This window comes from Mustela nivalis (genome assembly GCF_964662115.1).
Source record: "Mustela nivalis genome assembly, chromosome: 1".
Taxonomy (NCBI): domain Eukaryota; kingdom Metazoa; phylum Chordata; class Mammalia; order Carnivora; family Mustelidae; genus Mustela; species Mustela nivalis.
Window position 1 is genome coordinate 52,566,140 of NC_139020.1, and position 12,425 is coordinate 52,578,564.

Genomic DNA, 12,425 nt, shown 5'->3' on the forward strand with positions numbered 1-12,425 from the left:
GGATCTTTGGAAAGATCCTGTCCAATTCATTCATTTTCAGATAAAGAAATGAAGAACTACAAAGATTAAGGGACTATTAAAAAATCATTAATCTAACACAAGAGCCTGCATCTTCTGAATCTCAGGCTGATCTTCTTTCTAACTATATCGCAACTTAATTAGAATTAGGCATATAATTAATGATCCCTGCCTAACCTCATTTACATTTTTATTTTTACACCATTTGCAAATTTCCATGAACTTCAGGACCCATTTGTTAATTCTAAAATGTTTATGTGTCAGGCATTGTTTCAGGCCCTAGGGAATTCAGAATGAAATAAATCACAGACCTGTCCTCAAGGAGTCTTCCAGTGAAAAAGACAGATGGCTTAAAAAAGAATTACAGGACACGTTAAGGGCTTTAATGGAGGAGAGTACAAAGTGCTGGAGGAGAAAAGCAGCAGCTCACTCATAACTTGCCATGAGTATCAAAAAAGGCATACCTACATTTGCAAAAGGAATATTCCAGGCAAAAGGGTAGGCAAAGGCTTGTGAGGTATCAGAAAGTAGAGCAGAAAGGAAGGAGTCAATGCAGTCATTCTAAGAGGTGAAGGCACAGGGAGTCTGCAGGTGAGTAGCACAGGCAGATTTAAAATGGGCTAGATTCCATTCATCAGGGCTCCTATAGGCCACACAGTTTTCTAAATCTGCCTTCAGGAGAGTGTAACATACAAGCTGAACTATGATATGCTGCTGAGTGTAGAGTTCATCAGTTGGATTAGTATTAAACTCTGTGATTTATGACAGCTCCTGCCAAAAACGAGTAACTCTACACCAAGACTGACTTCTAAGCAGGTCAAATTCAAGTCAATAAATATTTATTGAGTCCCTGCTATGTGCAAGGAACTGCGAAAGCCAGAGAAAGAAAAATTGCTTTTCTAAAAACAGTATGTTAAGGAGAAAAATCAAGCTCACCACAAGGTTCGAGTTCAGATTCAAATGACTTAGATGTCATCTAGAAATATCTAAGTTGCTCCCTAGAATGCAAGCGGTTCCTAATACAGAAGAGCTTTAAAAAGAACAAATCTCCAGTCATTTTATACAATAACAAACTTTTTAGGGCATCGACTAGTGCATAAAAGGATTGGTTCATTAGCAGGGTTACTCTTCACTCTTGAACTAAAAGGCAAAACACTTAGTACTGAATTAGGCTACAAATTCCATTACAGTCATTGAGTCAAAGGATTTTAGAGCTAAAGAGAACCTTGGAAATCACAATGACCAATACCCTCTCCTTTTGACAGAACAATACTAAAACACAGACATGGAACATGGCTGAGTTTACTGCTCAAAACCCTTCTGTCTAGAGTTGAAAGTCAGGCACTCTCTCCTTAACACTATGCAATTGCCTGTTGTATTTGTTTAAATTTATTTAGAGATCTTTAAAGGGGCCTCTCTATACATGTCTTTACCATTTCACACACATAAAAATATGTGTCTAATCTATACATATACTATAAATACTATATATTCACATACATTAAATATATATTTGACTATATCAAAGCAAAGGCACAAATATAAACACAGGATTTGTGAGTGCTGTAACAATTTTCAAAGCCATTAATTATTCTTGGAACACTCCTGTATTTAAAGATTTTCCCCGCTGTGCCTTAATTAAAACTTCTAGTCAAAAGTTAACAAAGAGGTATTAGATCAGCTAACATATTTCTTAGGTTCACCCCAGCCCCTGAAATGTATGAAAGAAATTCTACTGAAGCAAATGGAAACTTCAACAGTAAGGAATTGTGCCTAGACTGTAACAGACTTTCATTATAAAGCACACCTCACTTCATGGACGATGCAGTTATATTAAATCAAGCAATGTACCCACGAAGTGAAATACCTCATTTTTAACAACAGTATGAAAAGCTTGAAAGAATCCCTTGTCTGTTCTCTTCATGTAAATGTTTTAAGAGGTTCCTTATTGCAATTACACAAAGGATATTATTATGATAAAAAAGCATCCGTGAGTTCTTTGAATTCTTCCCATCTTAATTTAGCAAATCATCTTAAGTACATAAAAGTATGTACATGTATACAGTATAAAATGTAAAGAGTATAAAAATAATATAAAATTCTCTCTACATAAAATATTAATTGGGCAAAACAAGGTTAGCATATAAAATTGGTTATGAATCTGATTATTAATTAAGGTAGGATTTGGGCCAACTACCAAATTATTTATGGTTTTCAATGAAGCTTTCTTTAAAAGCTGTCTTTAAATATAAGCATCATTAAATAACTGACTAGCTATAATTAAAATATCAATTTTCAGTTGTGTGTTCATATCAATTGTGTGTTCATTTGTTCACTATTTTCCTTCCAAATGAAAACTGCAATTAAAAAATGCTAAACATTTATTCTTCTCGTACCCACTTAAGCCCCCATGTTGCATCACCACAGGGAGACAAACCATAAGTGACTCTTAATCTCACAAAACAAACTGAGGATTGCTGGGGGGAGGGGGTTTGGGAGAAGGGGGTGGTATTATGGACATTGGGGAGGGTATGTGTTTTGGTGAGTGCTGTGAAGTGTGTAAACCTGGTGATTCACAGACCTGTACCCCTGGGGATAAAAATATATGTTTATAAAAAATAAAAAATTATATTTAAAAAAAAAATAACAAAAGTGGAGACTTATCTCTTACTTGTCTGTTTCCTTTCCTTACTTGTCTGTGTAGAATTTTGCATATGGTAGATGCAAAATAAATACTTGATGGCGGAAAGAAGGTGTAGAAGGAGGAAAGGAACAAAGAACTTCTCAGAAGAGAATACTACAAATAGGAAAACCATACCTATAGTGAATAAACCTAAGTGAATACAAAGTTTCAAGAAGAATTTGATCATATCAAATATTAGAAGGTAAAGAGCCTTTTGATTTCCTTCTCATGGGAAGAGGAAGAATCATATTATTTCATGGAATGGAGTACTTGAATCTTCATACTATGAACACAGATGCTAGAGTCAATCAAACCTAAGATTTGGTGCTACCATTTATTAGTTTTCCAACAGTGGGCCAGTTTCTTCTTCCAGAAAACTCAGGATGTTATGATTCTCAGAAGAGGAAATGTAAAGTGACCTGCACGGTACATAGCACACAGCTGGGACTCAGTCCTTCTTAGTACATCTTTTCCTTCTGTATTTTATATTATACCACATCATGGTAAACTGCAGATTTTGCCTACATATGAGAATCAGACCAAGGGCACTGACTGCTCTGTTGCGGATGGCTAAGAGTTCTTTCAGCTCCTGAAGTTCTTCATACTACCTGCAGCTCTGTAAAAGTCTGGAGTGTTTTGTGCAGGAAAGCAGCAAACGGTAATAAGCCCAGGCTGGTACTCCCAATACAGAATTAATAATCAGCAGTACTCAGCTGATGCAGTATCTGAACAGGCAGAACATTTAGTTTAATAACTATTTTTGTTCATTGCTATTGGAAGATAGCATGAGTGAGCTTAACAATTATTTAAATATTTGTATGCTAAAGTGCTAAAAATTTGGTCAGTTATATTCAAAATGCTTCCTTCATTACTCGGAAAATATCAGCAACTAAAAAATGCTAAACAATAACAAAAGCAATGACAACAAAAAACCAACTTCCCCATATGCCCAAGCAGAGTAGGTAAAAATAGTATCCTGACATCATTTAAGTCACAGCATGTTTCTAAAATGAGCTAAATACACAGGATAAGAACTTACTTCCATCTCCATGTTTTACTTATTTGTCCACTTAACTGCTAGAAGACTGATTAAAATGTATATTGTTTATTCTACAATGTACAATTTTAAGACGTGGTTTGAACATTATAAATGTTATTCCTTAAATCACTTCCTTACAACCCAAAATAAAATTTACAAATTCTCTCAAAACTCTGTAGATTTTCTTACTTCCCTCTTATATAAGTAGCAATTAGTTATCTACCAAGGTTTACTCTTCGACTTGTACTTAGACTTTTCCTCCCACATTGTAATCTAGGATGACACTTTATTAATTACTTCTTCTACCTTTACATTTTAAATCACTCCCTATCTACATACCTCGCTCCTCAATCTATACACCTCTCCACACACACACAAAGTTATGCTCTGCTCAAACCCTCAAGCTATCTCTCAGAACTTTCTTCCTTTTCACCAGTTGTCACTTAGAGAACAACTGTTAAGTTACCCACACATTCTTTTTAATCTAGCCCCATCACGTAAATGAAACTATTCTGAAAGGTCAACGATTGGCCTCTCTTCATGAAATTCAGCGACTTCTTAAATTTTCATCCTGCTTGCTTTTCTCCACTTGGACTTGAATTTGGTTTTCTGAGAATTGGAAACTATCTCCTTAATTGAAGCTGTCTCTACCCAAGAAATCAATCTGCCCTAATTCTTTTCCTACCTCTCGCATCGCTGTTTTTTGCAGGATTCTCTCTCCTTCTCTGCAATCTAATTGTAACTACAACCCCATACACAGACAAAATGCCAATCTCTGACTTTTTCTCTAACTCCCATCTTCTACTCTACATTGCAAATCTCTTACTGGTCTACAGCTGGAAATACTACCTCTGTGGGCATATCTACCAAACATATGTCCTCAGTTTCAACTTCTCTCTTTAACTGCACATTCAACTTTCTGATTTCAAAATGGATTTCGCTCTGGCATGTCAAACTCAACATGGCCCAAAACAAACTTATGCACCAGCTCCCAAGCTTCCTCTTTTTCTTACTATGTTCCTTATCTCATTTAAAGCATCACCGCCTTCAGGCTAAAAACCTCGAGTCACTTTCACTTCACCACCATCTCTTTCATCCTCTATCTCTAAAGGGTCACCCGCACCTGTAAATTTTACCTCCAAAATGCCCCCAACAGGGCGCCTTCATGCCTCGGTTGTTAAGTGTCTGCCTTCCTCTCTAGTCCTGATTCCAGAGTCCTGGGATCAAGCCCCACATGAAGCCTGCTTCTCCCTTTCCCACTCCCCCTCCTGCTTGTGCTCTTTCTCTCACTGTGTCTCTCTGCATCAAATAAATAAAATCTTAAAAAAAAAAAAAAGCCTCCCGCATTTGAACCTACGCTTGCTAAATTGACTCTCAATTGGAGTTCAGCCCTCAGTTCAGCCCTTCATTATTTCTTGCCCAGTCTGTTTTAATTCTTCTTGATCACTACTCCTACTTTAAAGTTTCTTTTCTCTTAATCTATGCTTTGTAGAGTCAAGAGAATAATCGACCACAGCACAGCCTTGGCTGTTTTTCACACTCTACTCAAAGATAATAACACTTCTCTTCTACCAAATAAAGTCCAAACTCCTTGAAAGAGCAGAAATCGTCTTCATCTTTCTCTAACTTAACTTCTCAACAATCTCCCTCTACCCACATTCCTTCAGCCTGTTGTATACTACACCTCAGTGGAATCCAAAACATCCTTGAAAGAGTAGCTGGATAACACCTCTACCAGCTGCATTCCTGATCAACCCCTCAGCCCCCACAAGCATATCCTCCCCAACCATATCCTACGTCACAGCACTTTATTTATATCCCATTACAGCCTTATCGCATTCTAGAGTATGCAGAACACACTCTACTACATAGAATGGAATGGGTGTTTACAAACCTCTATCTTTCCAGATGGAATTTGATAAATGAATGGTGAAATCAATAGATAGCGTATAAAGCAGCTTTGAAGAAAGAAGAGTTGATTTAAAACCTGAATGGTAAAGATTTTATGAGAGTTGAAAACATGACTAACTTATTAAGGCTTCTGTTAAATGCGTGTCCTAAGTCACAAGGATAAACTAAGATAACTTGGTAGGATTCTTTTAATCTTTTATTTTATAAAAAATTTTCCCTAAAAGGGGAAAGGAGCAAACTTTGGAATCACTCCACTTAGCCAAGCACAAGAGCTCAAAATCTCAGTATTAAGCAAAACTGTTCAGACACTTAATGTGTTATCATCTACCCAAGTCTAAAAGTGCCCATGATTCTGCTAACATGGAAGAACTTCACTAAAGAAAAGGAAATACATGAAGAATGATTCAAATAAATGATATTCCCTATTCCAAGGGCCCAAGGATAGTGATATCGCAACAAACCCAACAAACATAAACAAACATAAACCCAACAAACATAAACAAGAGGCATCCAAAGCCTATGCTTTATCCCACATATAATATTTTTCAGAGGTATAAGGAATTCATCTCAGAAAAGAATATCGACTATTATTTGTTAAAATAGCTGCATATATTCCAAGCATCTCTGATTGACAACCTTTAAAATAAATTATAGTTGCAGTAAAAGTATAAAGATGGAGAATGAATTACACTCCAGCTTGACAAATGTACTGAGTGTACTGAGGGGAAAAGGCAGGAAAAGGCTATTTGGCATCATCACTTTTTAAATGCTTTTAAAAGTCTTTCAATAATGTAATTTCAAATAAATGACAAGGACAACAAGACAAAACGTAGGCAGGTACTCAAGCTGCTTTGCTCTTCGGTATCAATTAATTCTTTTCTAATTTCCTGAACATCCATGTAAGTTCAGTACATTTAGTATCTATTAGATGGAAAACTGTTCCTTCTACTTTCCATCACCTGGCTAAGGCGCTTATGAAAACCAGGCTCAGGAACCTCACATTAATAAATTATCATTTCTCCCATACTGATTAGCAATCATTTCCTTACCCTCACCTCAGCATTTCCAACAAGAGTACAATAACGCTGTTCCTAAGGACAGTGGCCAGCAGAATCCAGACAGGCAACTGTCTGAGCAGCAGCCAAAAAACAAGGAGGTTCTTCTTCACTTTGCCCCCACTGTACTTCCCACAGGTCTGTATTACAGCCTTGTCCATACTACATGGCAATTACCTAATAAATATAATATAATATAAATAATAGATTACCATTTATATGCCTGGCTGTGATGTCAGTGTCTGAGGTCCTTAACACATCAGAGGCCAAATTATACATCTTACCTAGCTTTGTATCCCTAATAACAAGCACTTAGTAGGAACATAGTAGGCCCTCAATAAATGTTAAGTGTTTGAGAAACCCATCTCTGGGGAGCCTGGGTGGCAGTGGGTTAAGCCTCTGCCTTCAGCTCAGGTCATGGTCTCAGGGTCCTGGGATCGAGTCCCGCATCAGGTTCTCTGCTCGGCAGGGAGCCTGCTTCCTCCTCTCTCTCTGCCTGCCTCTCTGCCTCCTTGTGATCTCTGTCAAATAAGTAAATAAAATCTTAAAAAAAAAAAAAAAACCCATCTCTGTAATAGCTTTGGAATAGATTCCATATTTCAGGTACATCTGAACCTGGATATATATTCATGAATAATACCTCTGTCACTGTATAAGATTTCCAGGGACCAGAAGAGTTTGGGGTTAGCTATTGACTTAAACTGACACATAGAGCCAAGGCCAGAAAATATGTCTAAATGGGAGGCTTTGCGATATGCTAAATCCTTTTTCTCAATAAACTGATTTTGGGTTACAGAATACTTTCTCTCTCTCTCTCACACACACACACACACACACACACACACACACAAAAACCAACTGAGTAATGACTCTCTCCTACTCTCAGTGACCGTATCTAGAAGTCTGCCCTCTGAAAACATAACAATTAGTTGGAACTGGAGTCTCAATTGACTGTTTTAAATTCTAGATGCCAGGGAATGGTAAAACTACACACTTCCTGGAAATTTCTACTACAGTCTGGGACTGCAAAATATCCACTGTAAAATGTTCTTTGATTTAGTAGGTAGCTGCAACATACTGGACTTAAAAGTTCATTTCATATTTATCCTTCTAAGATCTGTCCTTGCTGAAGAGGCTTCCCAAAGAAAAACGTGCTAACTAAACACCTAACCCTGCCAATCACATAACTACCAGTAGGACTTGAAAGTTACTCTTTTCTGTTATTCACAAGCTACACTCAGGCTATTGCTGTTAGTTTATAAAACAGTTAGGTGATTGGTCAAGAGATTAACATTTGGACTCATAATAAATATCCTGATGTAATCACCAGGAAAATGTTGAGATGATGAACCACTTCCTTCACCACTGACAAAGAAAAAAAAAAGGGTAAACACATGTGAAGGACACTTCTGTATTACACAATCTAATAAAATATATTTTCAGTTAGTAATTATCAATGCCTTTTTATTACTGTGTGGTAGAATAGTGATGAACACGCTGAGGTCTTTCATAGCGATTCATGTGATTTTCCTCCACAAAGCCCATGAATGCATTCATAAATGAACACAATTATTTTCATTCTTGACAAATAATGAAGACAAAATAAGAAAAGCCATTCCAATGCACCTTTGCCAACCCTTACCCACATTCCACTAAGTAGAGACTTTCATTAATAGTTCTCCTTATGAGTCAAGTTTTTCAATTAGAGAGGCTAAACCCAAACCCACAAAAGAGTTAGTAAAATAAACAATGGCAGAGACTTAACTATCAAAAACCATCTATTTTATCATAACCCATGGTGAAATAATTAAAAGTGGATAAAACTTATGTTAACAAGCAATTACAAACCAAAATTATGAATATATTCTTTAATGTTTAAAAAACAAGGACTCTTATATTAACTATAGCTCACCTCTTCCTGATACCAATCTTTTTTATTTGCTGTGCTAACATTCACTCATAAACCATAAATGTACAAATTCTGACCTCTCGCAGAAGGGGATGGGGAGGGAGGGGCAGCTCCTTGGGAGAATCTGACCCATGTTGCCCACTCATATAACAGGTATAGGGAAAAACCAAGAATTCCTTTTCTTATGCCCAACTAATGACTTAGGTAATGAAAGTGACCTTAAATCGCATTCTCTTTAGAAAACCAAAGACAGTTACTTGCGCCTGCTAAATATATGCAGTTGTTCCCACTGCATACTCCTCATTCTTAAGTATCCAATGCTAAAATCCAAACCTGACCTCAACCAGCAAGTTGCAATGTTCTGACACTATGACATCATTCTGTCTGGAGCATTTTAATATCACAATTTAAAAAAATTGGCAGAAGCTTAAATAGGTCACAATGAAGCCCAAAACTAAGGATACTTATCTGGCAAAATTTTCTGGATCTGCATTTGGCACCACCGGACCTAGAATGGTAAGCCTATCATTCATCTATCCATCTGTACTATACATAAGGATAAACGAAAATAAAGCAAATCTTATCACCTTCCTGTGCCACTAATACTACACTGACAGTGGCTTTTTGTGGCAAATATTCATACACAGTTACAAGCCAAAGTAAAGGCAACTACTACTATATGATTTCATGGAGGCTTTAGCACATCCCTACAGAGGATACTTTTTTAAAATTCCATGTCTGCAGTCACAAAAATATCAAGAGCCCTGCATCAACTAAATTCATAATTAGCCCCAAATATCTACGAAATGAAACCAGATGGTGCTACAAACATTTACCAATATACAGGGGACGGTACTAACTGCTTCAAAAACAAGAACTATTAATTCTGCACAGCAGCAAGCCACCTCTTAATCATATTTATTTCATAATCCTACTTAGTAAAAGAGGATACTGACAGCTAGTTTCTCAGTAGTCTCCAGTAAAATATTCGGGTTGCCTAGACTTCTCAGGGTACTAACATCCAGCTTGACTTCTTCTTGTAAAATTATTCATCTGAAAGCAACATGCAGAAACCACAGAGGTTTCTGATACTCTCAGCCCCCCCACCTCCATCATAAATTTTCCTTTCACAATAAACAATGTGCAATCGAAAAGGTTTCCTGTTTCAAAATGGAATAGATGAAAGAAACTGTAACTCTACATTAACAACAAGAAAAAGTTTCTTAATGAAGATGAATTCTCACAGATGGAAATGGAAACTCTCTCAAACATTGCTTCCCCACTTAAGGACTAATCTGGTTCTTCCTCTAGTAAATACTCTCAGCGTCATGCACTGTGGTTGTCATGAGTGGTCCCTCAGAGGGTTTTCTTAAAACACTTGTTTGCACTCGTTTGTTATTTAACAGTAACACAACTTCACATAAGACAGAGCAAATACCTCCAAACTATTCTATGGCCATGTACTAACAAAGAGCAGCCAACAGTAAAATCTTTGAATATCTGAGTCATATAGAGGAACTTTGAACCTTGAAGAGTGGGACAAAAGGTAAAAAGAAAACACAAGTCTTTGCTCTGAATCCAACTTTTTAAAACACACAGAGTAGATGCAAGAAAAATGGTCAATTCAAATCTAAAGACTGTTGTCATAACAGTAATTATTAATTAATGGTAACAATAATATTAATTGATGGTACAAATAAAACAATAGAAGAAGAAACCACATCCAGGGCAAATAACAGGAACAAGCATACAGAACTTACCACTTTGTCCATGAGTTTCCAAGTTTTCTCAACAGTCCTGCGATCTGCTGCTGCTTGCTTAGGAGGTCCAACTGCATCTTGAATAGCATCAATAATACCCAAAATCCGTCCTTTTCGGGGGTTTCCTCCTCGACCACCAGGGTTTCTGCCATTCATAGAATTGGCCATCTGGAACCTTAGTTCTTTGAAAGGCAGATTAAGGGGGGGAAAAAAAGTTAGTTGGTCATGAAAATGTTCACCCAGCAGAAAACTGAACAGGTTAATTTGTACCCACTACATCCTCCACCATTGAGAACAAAATCCAGGGTCCCGGGTTCAACTTCCCAACAGCTATGAATTTGCACTCTCAATCTGTTCGCACAACAAACGGTAACCTTAGATTTGCTTTTGGAGCACTAAGAGTTAAAGATGTATCCTTCTCGAATTTCACCTGGCAAAGCCTTTATTAATACCCAACTCATAACCAAAAAAAACAAAACAACAACAAAAAACCCATCCAAAACAAAACAACTTACAAAGGTTTCCTCCAAGTAGATAGGAACACAATGTTCTCCCCATCCCTGCCTTAATCTCAATTCAATGTATACTAGAACTAAAGTTCCCAGAAAACATGTTGAGAGCCTCACTTGAAAACCTCACTTTCACTCTCTTAGATTTCGCCGAGTTATATAAATGTGAAGATGATTCTACAAGAGCGCAAGGGACATAGCTGTTGTCAACAAAGGTTTAGAACTTGGATTTTCCCCGCTAACACCAACAAGTACGGATAGGGGAACATGGACCCACGAATACACAGTTCTTCAACCAAGGAGTTAGCCCCAAGTTAAGAGCCAAGTAAACCAACAAACAACCCACTAAAAAAAGAGGGGTGAGAACCTGACAAGCGCGGGCACCGAAAGGAGAAGAGTGTTCACTTATTTTGCTCCTCTCCTCTCGTCTCACGCAAAGGGAGTGGGGGTCCAAAGCTTTGTTTCGGGACGTCTGTGTGCCCTCCTCCTGTGTGCCTCTCCCCTGCCACTCTCGGACCTCAGCTCGCGGAGGAAGGTGGACACAGAAAGGCCGGAGCCCCCCCCGCCCCCCGCACGTCCAGCGCCCGCAGACCCGTCGGTCTTGGGCGCCCCGCATTCGGCTCCCGGGCGGACGCACCCCACCCCACCCCCCACCACACACACACACACACACACACACACACACACACACACACACACGCACACTCACCCAGCCACCCGGCTCCCTTCACTCCCTCTCCCTCCTCTCCCGGCCCAGCCCGGGTTCCGGTCTTTAAATACCCCTCTTCAAACTGTGCCGGCCGCGGCGACAGCCGCTGGAAGCCAGGGCTGTCCCCTGGACCTCCGTGGCCCCGCGGCTGGCTGCCCCAGGGTCCCCTGGCCGGAAAGAAGCGGCAAGCCTCCCCGGCGCCCCCTTCCCTCCCCGCTTTCCCCGCCGCAGCTCTCCGGAGACACGCGTGTGCGCGGGTCCTACTCTACACGCACGAGCCCAGGGTGCGCGGGGAGCCAGGGGAGGGAGTGTGTTGTCGCCGTAAAAGCACGTTCCCGGGGAAGGCGCAAGCCGGAGCGCAGGCCACCGAGACGGGGAAACGCAACAATTACCGTCAAGACCAATCCACGCCCGCTCTCCCCTCCCGCCCGATTCTCGGGGAGGCCGCGGGACGCCGCAGCAGCACGAGCTGGAGGTGGAGACCACTCGCTGGATACCCCACCCCGTAGGATACACACACAGAGAGCCCCGGGAGCGGGGCGGAGCCGGGGGGCGGGGCCGCGCGCCGCCAGGCCAATCCCACGCGCCCTTGCCCTGCCCGACAGCGGGCGGCGCCAATGGGCGGGAGGCGGCCGTCCTTCTCGCACTACCCCCCCCAGTCCACGTCTCCCACAGTACACAATGGCCCCAAAGGAAGGCCCGCTCGCGGCACGTCCCCAATACAAAGAGACTCGGAGGGAAATGGGGGCACTGGACTCACCGAAGAACGAAAGTGGAAACGGGAAAGGAGATGGAAGAAAGGATGCCAAGGCACTGAAGGAACTGACCAATA

General features: G+C 40.0%; 1 protein-coding gene across 5 annotated transcripts in view; it reads right to left on the minus strand.

Annotated features, from left to right (window-relative positions):
• The window catches only part of CBLB (Cbl proto-oncogene B), a 222,142-nt gene extending 209,980 nt beyond the window's left edge, over positions 1-12,162 (minus strand). For 2 of the 5 annotated variants that reach the window (XR_014302291.1, XM_082696878.1), the window contains exons 1-2: positions 11,986-12,136; positions 10,376-10,557 (exon numbers count right to left, since the gene is read on the minus strand). Coding sequence is in view for 3 of the 5 variants with exons in the window: in XM_082696878.1 (XP_082553004.1) it covers positions 10,376-10,543 (168 nt within the window). In the remaining 2 variants the exon portion in view is untranslated. Of the gene's footprint in view, positions 1-10,375; positions 10,558-11,251; positions 11,376-11,985 lie in introns of those variants that run through there. The other 3 variants (XR_014302290.1, XM_082696877.1, XM_082696876.1) reach the window with 3 other exon arrangements.
• Positions 12,163-12,425: the final 263 nt, after the last annotated feature.